The 15,145-nt window shown below is 56.1% G+C and overlaps 2 protein-coding genes across 3 annotated transcripts; both read right to left on the bottom strand.

Moving 5' to 3' along the window:
• Window positions 1-257: 257 nt before the first annotated feature.
• TRIM11 (tripartite motif containing 11) lies at window positions 258-8,621 on the bottom strand. Of its 2 annotated transcripts, none has more exons than XM_061149679.1 (6): window positions 7,933-8,621; window positions 5,682-5,777; window positions 5,003-5,230; window positions 3,269-3,291; window positions 3,083-3,183; window positions 258-2,585 (listed from the first exon to the last, which is right to left on the bottom strand). In XM_061149679.1, exons 1-6 carry the CDS (start codon window positions 8,338-8,340, stop codon window positions 2,038-2,040), a joined length of 1,404 nt encoding a protein of 467 aa, XP_061005662.1. In that variant the 5' UTR covers window positions 8,341-8,621; the 3' UTR covers window positions 258-2,037. The 2 variants fall into 2 exon arrangements, with proteins under 2 accessions (XP_061005662.1, XP_061005661.1); XM_061149678.1 differs by having other exon boundaries at window positions 5,003-5,233; window positions 7,933-8,620.
• Window positions 8,622-9,644: 1,023 nt separating this feature from the next.
• Window positions 9,645-14,544, bottom strand: TRIM17 (tripartite motif containing 17). The gene is made up of 6 exons (XM_061149677.1): window positions 14,116-14,544; window positions 12,787-12,882; window positions 12,048-12,278; window positions 10,680-10,702; window positions 10,489-10,589; window positions 9,645-10,192 (listed from the first exon to the last, which is right to left on the bottom strand). The coding sequence occupies exons 1-6, from the start codon at window positions 14,542-14,544 to the stop codon at window positions 9,645-9,647; spliced, it is 1,428 nt and encodes a 475-aa protein (XP_061005660.1).
• Between the last annotated feature and the right edge of the window lie 601 nt (window positions 14,545-15,145).

The following is a 15,145-nucleotide window of genomic DNA, read 5'->3' as shown; positions in this document are numbered from 1 at the left end:
CCTATCAGTTTAGAGATTGAGGGGATGGGGATCTACATATAACAAACCATACTAACTAGCCTTAGCTACCATCAGTTTACCTGCATGTTTTGCCACCCTTGGAAGCCTAAGGCTGCTTTCCCTGTCTTGTCATTTCTCCATAAACATTGTTCTTTGTTGAAGACAGTATCTAAGCCAGAGATCTAAGCTGCTGTTCTAAGTCACTCATTTTCCTGGGGCTTCTTCTATGCATACCTGAGGCATTCATGTCAATAAACTTCTGTTTTTCTGTTATTTTTTATTTAAAGGTCTCAACCAAGAACTCAGAAGGGTTGGGGGGAAATGATTTTTCCTCCCCCCAACTTGTGTTCAGCTTTGTTCAAAAGCTGAAGCCAGAAGTATCTTGGTGTCCTAGCAGCAGTTCTATGCTCATTCATTAAACCCACAAGACTTCCACAGACTAGGTTTCCAAAAGCCATTGCTGAAGCCCCAAACCTTAAAATCCGAATCTTTCTCCAGGCAGGAACCAAATAGTATGCTCAGATTTCCAGGAGGAAATGAAGCAGTGGGCCCAGTTACTTATGATTACTGGGAAATCATATGGGAATAATTTTCTAGTGGAAAAAAAAAAAAAAGGCCAGGCCGGTGACTCAACTGGGAAAATACTTCCCCCTGTTATATGTAATTGGAAGGAACTGCTGTTAAAGATACTCAAAAGTGATATATATAGTCACAACAACAAAAAAGCCCAAGAATGGGAGAATGAGTAAGTAAATAAGTAAATGAAAAAGTACTGTCCATTGAACACAGCGGAACATAGGAAATGTTTATCAGGTTATCTGTAAAAAGGAAAAAATCCCCACGGTATCCGCAGGAAATAAACACACGTGCTGAGTCAAAGGACATGGAGATGGTATCTGAGAGTTGCTGTGCTTGTGTGGACAGCGGCTACATCCCTGACTTGGCCAGTGAGCATCCTGCTTCTGCATCCCCTCCCCGAGGGTGGGCCCTCTGGAGGATTTCCCCACTCTCCAACCTTAAGGACAACTGTTAAGTTTATTTACTATGAGAATGGCCCTTACAATTAATCAAAATCTAGGGGTGCAGAGACACTGCATCACACCTTCTTGAGAAGGGTGAAGAAGTGTCAAAGCAAAAACGAACCCTGGATTCTGTAAGCCAGGGCTCTCTGTGGCCTGGTGTGCCCCAGGCAGGAGTGACACTCTGGGTTGAGTTCAGGGATAGCCCCACGGGTCACTGGAGACACGCCTGAGAGGGCAAGGCCAGCCTGCTCTTCTCAGTGCCATTCGGGTGGAAACTGAAGCTGTGTCCCTTCGGAGCTTCACACTCACTTCCATGCACTCAGAACTCCCAGAACTGAACCTCTGCGCCTGGGACCAGGGAAGGACCTTTTTCCAGAAGCCCTGAGTGGGCCACGCTCAGGGCGATTTGAGGATGTCTGTGTGTCTTAATCAACCCCTTTATTCGGTGACTCACTTTCCACATCACCTCTCACCTGAGGACTCTGCTGCACCCCCAATCAGAGACAACCACAGACTTCCCCAACAGTTTGGACCAGACCCCAAGTCAGGTTGGTGGGCTTTGAACCACCTCATGGCCAGCAGTCTCACAAGATAGTAGCTTTCTCAAGGGGTGGCCCCAGGGCCTGGGGGGCTCACACTGCAGCCTGAGTAAATTCTACAGGCTCTCATCTCTTACCCAAGACTGAGGCTGGGCAGGGTGGGCTGCTGAGGCCCCTGGAACCAGAGCTACCAGGGCCCTAGGCTCCGGGCTCCGCAAAGGACTGTGGGTGTGATGCACTGGTGAATGGGGTCTCGGCACCTGATGACCTTGCGGGATCCCAGGGCAAGGAAAGCCCAGCCTGCACACACTCATCCATGGCTCCCTGGGAGCGGCAGTGACAGAGTTCAGTTTGCTCCTCGATCCGAGTGGCACTATGGGTGCTTTCCATAGCTCAGAGGACAAGCAGCCTCCCCTTGGGTTTTCCAAGCACCTCGCAGACTCAGAAGGCAGGACAAGGGGCTGCGAGAGGGCTGCTCACTGGGGAGCCAGTCCGTCCCCGGGCCCGCCTTTCAGCCTGCAGATGGTCATAGGGGTCGGGCTGCTGGACAGAGGAGAGAAGAGGGCCCGCAGGGTCCCTGAGAAGGGCGTCTCAGGAAAGGTATACAAGAGGGACCCATCACTGGCACTGTAGAAGGACAGGTGTCCAGCCTCGTAGTCCAGAAAGATGCCCACGCGCCGGGGTGGGTCTCGGAGAGGGGCAAAAGCTCGCTCGGAGGAGTTGTAGTAGCTTCCCAGGAACACCAGGATCCAGAAGCCATTGCCAGCAAACAGCTCGCCCTTCTCCTTGCGGTTGGCGTTCTCTCTGCAGACACCCAGGGCCCAGCTGGCCCGCTCCCCCACCTCCACCTCCCAGTAGTGGCGGCCCGAGCTCAGGGGCTCCCGGCCCAGCACGCAAGGCCCAGGGTCGAACCGCTCGGGGCTGTCGGGCAGGGCCTGCCGCAGCTCCCCGCGCCGCACGCTCCTCCTGTCCTCGGACAGCACCAGCTCAGGGTTGGCCGTGTCAGGATCCAAGGTCATGTCCCCTGCAGACAGAGCACCGGTCAACCCTCCCAGCTGTCTGCTTCAGATCCCTACACCCTTGCAGTCACAGCTTGTGACTGACCACACCCCTTCCCGCTCAAAAAGATTACCCAACCACTTAGAGTTGTATCTTGGAACATTCTAGAAAGTAGTTCATGCTTTCTTGTGATTCACCCTCCTTTAGAGGACAGAAGGAAATCCTGAGTGCTTTCTGTCCCCAGAGGGAAGTGTGTGTATTCCAGGGCAGCAGGCTCCCCAAGCCTGGGGTCCACACAGGTGCTCTGGTATTTCTGCTCTTCCTAAATGCATCAGTGAAAAGTCTGGACTTGACCTGCTATCTTATCTGCCCAAGGACCTCGACTGCTCCTAGTTTCTCACCCAGGGACTGGGAGCTTGCTGCTGCTCTACCTCTGACCAGCAGCAGCAGCAGCTCAGGACTGGCACCGTCTCTGGTCTGGAGACAGCAGGCGGGACCCCCCGGCCTGTGCACGGCACTCACCTCGGAACCTCCGCAAGGCCTCCACCAGCCCAGGGACCCTGCACACAGTCCTCATCTCCATAGGTACCAGCTCAGGAGGCTGCAGCTTCACGTCCTGGACTCTGGAGGAGCAGTGCAGATGTCACCCCTGCGGAGGGCCCACCTGAACCCTGCCCCCCTTCCCTGGGGAGAGGCCGAAGCTCCTACCTGCGCAGGGTGTCCCTGATATCCTGTGGGAGAGACACACAGCATCAGCACGACTCCTGGTCTTGGGCCTGCCCTACACCAGAGTGCCCCCAAACCTCCTGAATGGGCATGGACACACACACACACTTATGTGGTGGGAAACCGCCCTGGAGCTGTCCTGAGTCAGGCATGAGGTCACCGGAGAGAAGCTCTGGGCGCGCCCAGCCCTGCAGACCCGGCTGCAGCCCCTTCACATGCCTGGAGGGCACAGCGGGTCTGGCTGCCAGCCCACTTACCCACAGAGCCCTAGGCACCCCTCCAGAGGTTGAAGGCTGTCTCCACCTTAGCCCGGAGCCATGCCTCTATCAGCCGAGCACTTCCTGTCCCCCAGGCCCGAGGCAGCTGGTGGTCTGGTGTCTGTGGTCTCTGCCCCCTGTCATACAGGCGCTCCCACCTGGCCTGCACCAGCTGTCATGCCTCAGGTCCCCACTCACAGCTGGCCTTCCTGGTAAGGCCTCTCTGCCTGGATGCTCCTCTCTCTGGTGATGATACATAAGAACAGTTTACTCAAGGGTCATAAAATGATTGTGTCCCCCCAGATCCAAGGCACTCCCTGCAGCAGGTCTCCTGACCAACACTGTGGGCCAAGGGTCGGCCCACCTGACCTCCCCCACAGGCCTCAGTAAACACAGTGCTACCCAGGGCTGCTCTTCCCCCAGCACAGGCAAAGGTTGGGGTGGGGTGGAGAATGGGGGGCATCTTTTCTGCAGTCAGCCAGGTGAACAGGGAACTGAGAGGATGGCCAAGGACAGGAGATATGAGCACTTGGGAAGGTAGGGGAGTAGTAGTGAGCAGTGGAGGGCAGATGGGGCAGTAAGGAAAAGGCAGCAGGGAGTGAAGGGCAGGAAATGCAGCCAGGCCAGCTGAGGTCAATCCCTCACTGAGAGATCTCAACTGACACCCCACATTGCATTTCATATAAATCTGCGGTTCTCATCTTTCTGGACCAATCTGTCCTCCCTCTAGAACCTCTGCTTCCCGCAGCTTTTCCAGTACCATTCACTCACCTTTGAGGGCTGCTCCCTATCATCCCCTAGCTGCCTGCCTAGCCCCCATTTTACTGACCTCTGCTGACTTCCTTCAACCCCTACCACACACTTGCCCAGATTCTTCCTGCTTCCCAGGCTGAAAAATCACTGTTGGCTCAGCAAAGGCCAAAGGAATGTTTTAGCCATAGGATGGCAGCCTGAAGCTGGTCCTTAAAGGTTCACTCAGCTCTGAAGCTCCAAGGAGGGTCACCTCCTGCAGGAAGCCCCCTGGACTGCACATGCAGTGTCCTCACTCCCACCTGAGGGCACAAACTGCTGGGGCCACGAGTCCAGCAGATTCTCAGGGGCAGCACTGGGCCCATGCAGGAATCACTGTGGGAGACCTGCAGGCTTTTCCTCTCAGCCCAGTGGGCCCAAACCTTCAGAGAGCTGGGTGGTGACCCAGTGGCTCTAGATTCTGGAATGCTACCCTGTGGCCTGGCCAGTCTCCAGGAGGGCTCCCAGGACAGGCACTAATAGTTCACGCAGCTCAGCACTGGGGTCTACTCTCCATGTTTCACAGGAAGGTGACTAGCTATTGACCTGGGAGGTCCATCAAGGTAGTCGGCTTTCTCTGCACAATGCTTTCCCCGCTTTTCTCTCCATTCCCACGCCTGGCCTTCCCCTGAGACCCCCACAGGCCCACGCCCAGAAGGTGCCAGCTCACCTGCAGCAGCCCCAGTGCAGGCAGCTGGCAGCGGCCCTCCAGCTCGGTGATCAGCTCAGCCAGCTGGGCGCTCTGCTGTCCGAGGCGGGCCGCGCTCTCCCTCAAGGGGGGGAGCACCTCCAGCTCCTCCTCTTCCAGCCTCTGCAGCAGCAGCTGCTCCTCCTCCACAAGCAGACGGCGCAGCCTCTCAAACTCTGTCAGGACGTTCTGCCGCTGGGTCTCCACCATCTTCTGTGGGGGCCGGGGAGGATGGCTGAGGGCCTGGGACCTGGAGCCTCATTAATCCATCTGGGGTCCCCCACACCCACTCCTTCCTGACCCCAAAGCACTGCACCACCAGGGGCACCCAACAAACCCAGGGGGACTGAGTATCCCCCCAAATCTCAACTTTACCACCCAATGCATTCCCAATTTCCGTTTCCCCAACCCTCAAAGCCACGATCTGGGATCACCCCCACACCCATCCCTCCCCAAGCCTCCACCTGAGACCCCCCATGCCTGGCCCTCCCCGACACCCACTCCTGAGTGCCAAACCCACTAGTTTACACGGGGCATACACGGGGTCTGGAGCAAGAGTGCTGCCTCAGGAGTGGCATGAGGCTGAATGTGAGAGCAGGGTCCTGGGGTGGGGTCCCTCATGCCCCCCATCCCTGCCCACACTGGGCGCCTGGCCACCTGCCTGCCACAGGGAGCAGGTCTCCTCCGCTTGGGCCTGGAACAGTAGCGCATCCTCCATCTGCTTCCGCAGGTGCTCCAGCGATTTCTCCAGCTTGCTCTGCAGGGAGGTGAGGCCAGAGTGACCCGAGCCAGGCCAGGCCTCCATGCTGGCTCTTACACATGCTCCCACCTGCTCAACTCCTGCTAAGCCTGAACTCAGTTGGCAGGGACCAGTAGCGGAAAAATGGGTCTGGGACATAGTAAGTCCCAAGCTCAAATCTGCCAGGAGATGCCCTCTGACTGGTGTGGCCCTTCTACCACTGTCCTCACAAGCATGGCTCTCCTGCTACTGCCCCTTGGCTGAATTTCCTTTCTTCTGTGGTTCCCGTGCCTCCCTCATCTCAGGGCAACTTTCCCACAAGCCAGTTTACACTGCATCACCACCTTCTTTCTTCCAAACCCCGTCACTTCTCTCTGCCTGGGCTGGGCTTGCTGGATTTCAGCTAACTAGAACACATGGCAGGACGGACGGGCTTACATTTGTATCTGGTTCCTTGGTCCTGATTTCAGGCCTATGCCTGACATTGCCTTCAACCCTGTTTATGACACATTCAGCATCTGGTAAAGCCAGAAGGCCTAAAGGACTATCACAAGAGTGACCACAGCGGCGCTCGTGGGGTTTCCACTGTTCTGTCCATGTTCTAGACACACCAGGGCCCCGAGAGGCTGCGTTTTGTAGAGTCAGCGCTTCCGGGCTGTACAGATAGCAGCCAGGGCCCTCTGATGGGCATCCTCCCCAGCACTAAAAGCAAGCACCAGACAGTGAAGGGGACTGGGTCATGACGCTATGGTACCTACATTACTGAGAGCTGAGATGACAGAAACAGCAGAGCTCTCTGCTCTCCTCCTTTCAGCATTTTCCAAGAGAAACGTGCCTCCCCTTTACCAGGAAGCGGGGGGCACTCATCACCCAGAGGCAAGCTGCTGACACGGAGGTGAGTCTACCTTCTCACCTGTTGATCTCTTCTGTCACTCTAATTTGCAAGCCTGAGTTACAGAACGTCATATGCTAGAGGAAAAGGCTTTTCCTCCCCTGGGACGGGAGGGTTAAGTGCTACCATGGGAGACTTTATCAGGTCAGTTGGAAGATGCCTCTAGAGAGCTACTGGTCATTCTCTGCTCTTCCGGTCACTATCCACACCCTGACCAGGAGCCTCAGCGACAGGAGCACAAATCTGCCAGACTGACATAAGGAGTGGGTGTTCAAGTATGCATATTACACCTCAAAGTGAGGGAAAAAACCACAAGAACGTGTTAGAACAAGTCCAGTGACGTGGGATGGGTATAGGTTTATTCTGTTGTCCCAGAGGCTTATTCTATGATAATGATAGAATAGCAATCCTAACGCTGACTAAACTGTGTACTTGAGGCACCTCAGCAGCAGACAGTACTGGCCATAAAGAGAAATGAAAATCACAGTCAGAAAGTTCGAAAGAGATCACCCACAGACTTTATGCTTTGGGTTTCAGAAGCAAACCCGCCCACAGACCAGGGAGGGAGCAGGCAGTTGGCCAGGTAGATGTGTGTCCTGAGGCTCTCAGCGGAGAGTGCTGTGTTAGTTTGGATTTTAAGAAATACATTTCCATAACAGAGAAACAGGGCATCTCTGCCTTGTCTGCTGGCAGAGTATCCAAATGGGAAACGCTGGTGGGCTCTGGCTCCCAGAGCAACGGCTCCATCCTACGTTGATCCCAGCCTGGGGCTCTATAGCAGCTCCCTGGCTGCCTTCCCATCTGGCCTAATCAGAACTTCAGCACTGGCGTGGGCCCCACAACCCTACTCTGCCCACAGACCTCTGGGAACTCATACACGTCCATCGGGGACCAGCCACCTCTCAGGTCCCCTTCCCACTTTCTCCTACTCTCGGCTCCGCCTCTGCCAATGGTCGGTCAGTCAAAACTGCCCAGTCCCCTCCCCGGACAGCCCTCCCACCGCCTCTTTGGGATCTAGACTTCAGAAAGCTCGTCCCCTCCCCGCCCTCTCCCCCACGCCCAGGTTCCTAGGCCAGCGCCTCACTGGTGGGCGGTGCCCCAACCCCCTAGGATGCCGGTTTGGAACAGGCTGCACCCCCTTACACACCCCCCGAGACCCGGGGCAGGCTGGAACCTGAGCCCGCGACATCGGGCAAGATGCGCCCCCTCCAGGCTCGGGCCCCCCACCCGCGCCGCGGCGATCCCCTGCCAAGCCGTGCTCTGCCCGGGACCTGCCCACACCTTAAGGTCTTCGGCCGCGTCCTGCAGCGGGCGCACGCGGTGCGCCCAGTGCTCCCCTGAACGCTCGCAGGCCGCGCACAGAAGGCGCAGCTCGTCGCCGCAGAAGGCGGCCAGCGGCTCGCGGTGCGCTGCGCACACTCCCTGCGGAACAGGCGACGGTGGGTGCAGGCGCCGCGCCATCTCGGCCATCTTGGCGAGCGGGCGGTTGGGTCGCAGGTTCCTCTGCGGGAACAGCTCGCGGCACTCGGGGCAGGCGTACGGGCCCTCGGGCTGACCCCAGCAGCGCCGGATGCACTCGCGGCAGAAGTTGTGGCCGCAGTCGGTCATCACTGGATCCGTGAAGTAGTCGAGGCAGATGGCGCAGGTGGCCTCCTCTTGGAGGTTGGTCGACAGGTCGGGTGCGGCCATGGCCCCAGTGGAAATGGACGAGGGCCGCGTTATCCGCCGGGTCGGGCGGCCGCTGCCGGGACTCTGGGCAGGGGGCGGGGACACGCGCGCGGAGCAGGGCACCAGGGGATTCGGGGAGCTTCGGGGCGCAGGGTCTCCGGGGTCCGAGGCCTCTGGATTCCGAGGATGCGGAGCGTACGGCTCCGGGACTGCGGCGGCTCCAGGAAGATAGGGGTTAGGGACCCCGTTTGCAGGCAGGAAGGGAAGCTCTCAGCAGCAGCGGAAGCAGGAAGCAGCTTTTTTCCCTTCTGGAACCACCCACTGTAGCTCCGGATTGGCCGTGGTCTGTCACGCGGCCTCCAGCGCCACCCAACTGGAGGCTGCTCACCCACTGACCTTGCGTCGCCGCCGCCACCTGCGCGCGAGTTCGTGGCTGTCTGTGGGTGGCTGCGGCTCTGCGGTACCTGCTGTCTTCCTTGGACCTCGGGGAACGTGAGGTTTAGGGGCCGGGGCTGCCCCGCAATGTGCAGAGGCGGCGAGGACAAGGGGAAGCCGAGGTTGTGCTGGGGAGCCCCAAGTCGTTCCCGGTGCGCTCCTGGGTCCTCGCAAGTCCCCGGGCTGGGAACGATCAGAACTTAAGGTGTCGGGGCTCGGTCCAGTGGGACTATTGGCCTTGTTCGGGGTCAGAGTATATTGGCCAGAATTCTGGGGTTCTGGGGTTCCCCGGTTGTTAATGCGTCTGCAGTCATGGGGGTCAGGGGTAGGGTGGGCGGTGGAGAGGGAGTTAAGGAAAGGGATCCTGTCCTGTCTGATCCTACTCTGAATTTTGCCCCTACAGCAAAGGTGGGCAGCTCTGAGGCTTGTTGGAATTCAGCTTGAAAAGTCCCTTCACTTTTTCATCTCCCCCCTGTGAAGGACCTAGATATGGAATTTGCTGAAGACAAGGAAGGTAGACACTTGAGGCCTTGGCTCTACATATAAAAACCTGAACCAGTGAGCCACCAGTGAATGGCAACATCTCTAAGTGGAGAGTAGGGGACATGGCTTAAGAAAACTACACCACACTGGACCTTGTACATATACATGTGTGTGTTTAGAAACTGATCCACTATGAAAGTTTTCTGTGTGAAGCATCTGTAAATATTGACTCTTAATGTTTAACTGCTTTAATCATGGTTATATTTCCACTTTGTAAAACCAGCCTGCACAGCCGATGGCTTGCAAATGCCTCATTTGCGATAAGCTGGGCAGGTGGGCCTTGCTGAGCGGGACCACCTCACCTTCTGGAGAAAGGAGGGTTGCCCAGGCTCCACCAGCCTGCGCCCCTATCCCTTCACCCACAGAGTCACTGTAGAGATGACCATCTGGCCTGATTTGGGGGCCCCAAGGCAGAAGAAGGGCTGCAGGGGGCCAGGGAAGGCAGGCTGAGAGTAGGTATGCAGGTGGGACCCATTGTTCACATTGTAGAAGGACACCTCTCCAGCTTCAAAATCCAGGAAGATGCCCATGTGGCTCGGAGGCTCGGTCAGTGTGACGGGAGTTGGGGGAGACGTGGCAGGTGCGTAGCTCTTCCCCTTGCATAGCTGCACCACCCAGAACCCATTTTCTGGGGACTTGGGGACCCTGTTCCTCCGGCTCACGTTGTCCCTGCACACGCCCAGGGCCCACAGGGCATCACCGGTGAGGTTCATGCCCACCTCCCAGTAGTGCCTCCCCGAGGAGAAGGTCTCTTGGCCAACCGCACAGGGATAGGCGAGGAACCTGTCCTTGCCACGGGGTGCGCCATCCATCGGGGTGCTCAGGTAGCACCTCTGGCGGCTCTCATACAAGAAGAGGTAGGGGTATGCCGTGGAGGGGTCGGGCACCACATCCTCTGGAGACAGGCCCGGGGTGGAGGGGAGAGGGGAACATTTCAGGGTCAGTGTGGGGAGGGCAAGGCCCTAGCAGGGACTGTTCATCCTAACCCCCACCCAGGCCTCCCTTTGGCTGAGTTCAGCTGTGAAGCTGGAGTTAACTGCATGATCCTATATCCCAACTGTGGATATTGGCGATGCCAAGGAGATGGGGCTGGGGTACCATTTGGGGAACCCCTCTCCTATTGGTGGCTCTTGCCTTGAGTGGCTGAGAGCAGGGTGAGGCATTGCCAAGAGCCCCTGGGCCCCCACTTACCTTGGAAACTCTTGAGGACCTCTATCTGCCCTGGGACCCTACAGATGGTCTTCAGCATGATGGAGGTAGCCTCTGGGTACTGCACACTCAGGCTGTTCTTCCTCCAGTGGATACAGGTCTCACTGTTCCCTCCGGCCACACTTCCAGTCCTCTCTGCGCCCATCACCACCCCCACCGCAGGTGGTACTTACCTGCTGAGGAGGCCTTTCATATCCTGCAAAAGACATGGAAGAAAGCAGAGAGACTGGCAGGGTCTGTGGTGTTCCCAAGCACCCCGTGTTGACATTTGGCCAGAAGAGCTAGAAGGGCTTTATGTATTGCCATGGCCCCATTTCCAGTTTCTAGAGAGGAATCCTGTCTTGGCTATGCACAGTATCATTTATCTGACTTGCCCAGGCCTCCTCTTCCCCATCACAATGAATGAGGACACAGGGAAGCTGTCCAGCTCATGACACACCATGAAGGCCTCTGTGGGCCTCAGGCCTTGAGTGGGTCAGGAGTCAGTTTAGTGGGTTGCAAACAGATTACATTTTGATAAAAGGCAAAGTATTCCCCTAAAGGTAGAGAGAGTGTATAATCTGTTGTCAACACCAGACACTTATTGGCAACAAAACCCACAGGATGCTGGGATAACAGGCATAAAAGTGACTGATGCAGGCATACTGGGAGATCTAGATACCCTGCATGTGGCACTTGCTTCAGTTGTATAAACACATTCCTGTGAGTACGTGTATAGTGACTCGCAATGTGAAATGTGTTTTTTTGCTGTGGAGTCCCTCGCTCTGCACACTTGAATCAATTACCTACTTTTCAGCCAATATAAACTGCCCCTTTCCGGGCCTCAGTGTGCAGGCCCACCCCTGCTAGGCCAGCTGCACCCTCCCCCCACGTCCACAGCTGGCCTGTGCGATCGTGTGACTTGCTCTTGCCTGTGAAGTCACCGGTGCCTTTCTGGGGCCAATATGCCCAGGCCCTGCATCATTGTGTGGACAACAGCTGCCCTCAAGCCACATCCCGGGGCTATGAAGGGGATGAACACAGCCCAGCAGGACTGAAGCCTGTCGTGGGCTGAACTGGCTCCCTCCCCAGATTCATCTATTGTGGAGCTCAAACCCCGCAGTACCTCAGTATGAGTGTATCTGGAGATAAGGCCTTAAAGATGTGATTAAGATAAAATCAGATCGTTTGGGTGGGCTGTAATCCAGTCTGACAATATCTTTATAAGAGGAGGCTATCAGGGCATAGACTATACAGAGGAATGACTCTATGAGGACCCGGGGAGAATACGGCTTATAAGCCAAGGAGAGGTCTCAGGAGAAACCAACTGTGCCCACAACTTGAGCTCAGACTTCCAGCCTTCAGAAGTGTGAGAAAGAAATGTGTGTTGTTTAAACCACCAGGCCTGTGGTGTTTGTTACGCAGCCTGAGCTGATTGAGACAGAGCTTTCCCTGTTGGCCTGAATCTGTTGCCACAGGTCAGCCCACCCTGACTGCACCTGAGCCGGAGCTCAAGCCCCTGTCCACCACCCCCAGCCAGGTACACAGGCATGCCGCCTCACCTGCAGCATCTGGAGCGGAGTGTGCTCATTGCTGTCCTCCAGCTGCAGGAGCAGCCTCTCTAAGGAGTGACTCTGCTGCTTCAGAGAGTCAGCGCTCTTCTGCAGCTTTGCCACTGTCTCCTCCTCCTCCTTCTTCAGGGCCTGGAGCAGGTGCTGCTTCTCCTCCATCAGGAAGAGGCCCATCTTCTCAAACTCGACCATGATGCGCTCCCTCCGCTCCTTCACCTTCTCCTGTGTGGGGGTGGGTGGGCTCCTGGAGGTGAGCCCCAGCCAGGGACCTACCACCCCTAGTGCCTGCTTTCAGAACCCACCCACCAACCCCACACACCAGCTTGGAAGGGCTGCTCTGGAAACAGTGGCACATCTCCCCTGGATCCCAGTGACCCACAGAAAACCAGCCAACCAGGCAGGGCTGGGAGTCAGGGATCACACAGAGGCCCCCCTGAATGTCACTGGGGCATAATTTTACTCTAAGCCCCAAATGGCAACATCCAAGCGCCTGTGTGCCCTTGCTCCCTGCATCTTTGAAACGGCCAGCCTGTGCTGAGGGCACCGTTGTCAGTCCTGATTTGGCAGGAATTCTGGGAAAATCATTGCCTTTCTGGGGTCCTGTGTTCTCATCCACACAGGACAGTGATTTCCCCCCTCGAGGGGCTTCACAGGTCAGGAGGCCTGTGGGGACCCAGCTGGGCTTTCCCCACCCTGCCTGGCTGCCGGGTGTGGTGGCCTCGGCACCTACCTGCCACTCGGCCAAGGTCTGTTCCTCCTTGGCCTGCAGCTCTCCAGTCTTCATCATCTCCTCTCGAAGGTACTCCATGTCCTCCTCCAGCTTCAACTGTGGTGCACCCAAACCATGGGATTTGGGGTCAGTGGGCCCCCTGCATGCCCCACATCCAGGCAGTGCCCTCTGAAGCTGCATCCACCCTGAACCATCCTAATGGGGTGCAAGGGATGGAAATATGCTACCCCAAAATCTGTCCCTTTGGCAGAAGGATTATTTTGAGCTGGAGGCAATTAAGAATCAACAGATGCAGAAAGATGCCTTCCAGGGGCTCCCATTATCTGACCAGAAGCATCTTACTGGGGATAGTTTGTGCCCATGAAGAAGATGGAAAGTTGGTGTCAAGATGAACCTACACAAAAAACCCCCATCTTCCTTTAGTTTCTCCCTGTATAAATATATTTCTGTTATGATCTGAATGTTTGTGTCCCTCCAACACCCAAATTCATATATGGAAGCCCTAACTCCCAATGTGATGGCTGAGGTGGGGCCTTTGGGAGGTGATGAGGTCATGACAGTAGGACCCACATGAATGGGATTAGTGCCATTATAAGAGAGACCCGAGAGAGAGCACAGCGAGACGCTGGCCATGCGTGGACCAGAAAGGGACTCTCACCTGACTGTCCTCATCTCTGACATCAGCCTCCAACTGTGAGCAATAAATTGCTGCTTATAAGCCACCCAGTCTGTGGAATTCTGTTACTGAGATGATTTCCCACAGTCTGCCACCCTTGGGAGCCTGAAACTTTTACCTTTGTCCTGTTGCTTTTCTCCAAATGTACTGTTCTTTGTTAAGATGCTGTATAAGCCCAAGTTCTAACTGACTTTTTTTTTTTGTACTGTTGCTGCAGTTTCTCCCAAGTGACTGGCATAGCAGGCATATGTTAGTAAATGGTTTGCCTTTCTCTTCCGTTTGTCTTTGCTCAATCTAATTCATGGGTCCCCAGCCACAGAGCCTCAGGTGGATGGAGGGAAAAGGCTCCCCTCCCCCTGCCTGTCAACAGGGGGTGGCCTGGTTTGCCCCCCCAGATGGCTGCACAAGGACCAGGGAATGTGGATGGGCCTGGTTCGGGACTTGGTCAGTCTGGACTCCTGCATAACCACAGAGGTGCCACGAGACGGCATGGCCTGCAGCCTGCTTTGTTGTGGAGTAAGGGAACACCCGCTGTGAGGTCCTGCACATGGGGCTGTTTGTTCCAGCAGCCGCTCTCTGCTTCATACCCTCCGTGACACATGCACATACTTGGGCACCCTTGTCGCCTGTCCTGGCCCCCAGCCAGGACCCACCTTGTACTCTTGCACGGCCTCCTCGATAGGGACCACCCTGTGGGGCCGGTGTTCCTGGGACTCCCTGCAGATGATGCAGATGGGCCTCTGGTCATCCTCACAGAAGAGTTTGAGCAGCTCTTGGTGCGCCTTGCACAGGTCCCTGCTCTGCAGGCTGGGGTGCTGCCGCACCATCTCGGCCACCTTGGTCAGCAGACGGTTGGGCCGCAGGTTCCTCTGGGGGGACAGCTCGCGGCACTCAGGGCAGGGAAAGGAGCCCTTCCGCTTTCTCCTCTTTTTCTGGCCTTTGGCCTTCTCCCAGGTCAGCTGGATGCACTCTCGGCAGAAATTGTGACCACAGGTGGTCATCACGGGGTCTGTGAAGTAGTCAAGACAGATGGAGCACGTGGCCTCCTCCTGCAGCTTTCTGGCAAGTTCCACAGCATCCATGGCGCCTGGGGAAGAAATGGAGTGTCCTGCCACATCCTCTCCCTGGAGCCCGGAGCTCTTCAATAGCACTCTCCTGGGCTCCTTTTGAAGATGGGAGTCTGAACCTGGGGTTTTAGGGTACCCTGACTCACCTTCAATAAGGGGCACAAATGTCTCTCTGGAAGCTGACAAAGACCCTCTCCTTCAGCAAACCCCAGCCAGCTTCCTCTGAGCTGTAGGCTTGTCTTTGGCTGGCCCCACCCAGTTTCACAGTATTCCCGCTGTGATATGTGATCTAGTTCCTCATCCCCCACCTTTAATGAATTGATGTCCTTGACCCTCCTTGAGCAAGAATCCTGTTAGGCCTGTTTAGCAATAAGCCCCCTCCTCATGGCACCTCTTGGTGATTTTCCATCACTGACCGCCATCACTCTGCTCCTTGGCTACAGATCTGCACCTGTCTCAGTTGCATTCAGAGATGACATTGCAATAGTCTTGAATAGTCTTTTAACAAGCATCATAGGCTTCTCTTTAACAGAACCCCGCAGAACAAAAGAAGAAGGGAGTTTAAGAGGAAAAATCTCTCTCATTAGGGAGCAGCGTTGACAAAGTTTCTCTCTTT

This window comes from Dama dama, chromosome 9 (genome assembly GCF_033118175.1).
Source record: "Dama dama isolate Ldn47 chromosome 9, ASM3311817v1, whole genome shotgun sequence".
Taxonomy (NCBI): Eukaryota; Metazoa; Chordata; class Mammalia; order Artiodactyla; family Cervidae; genus Dama; species Dama dama.
This window is presented reverse-complemented; position numbering and strand designations above follow the sequence as displayed.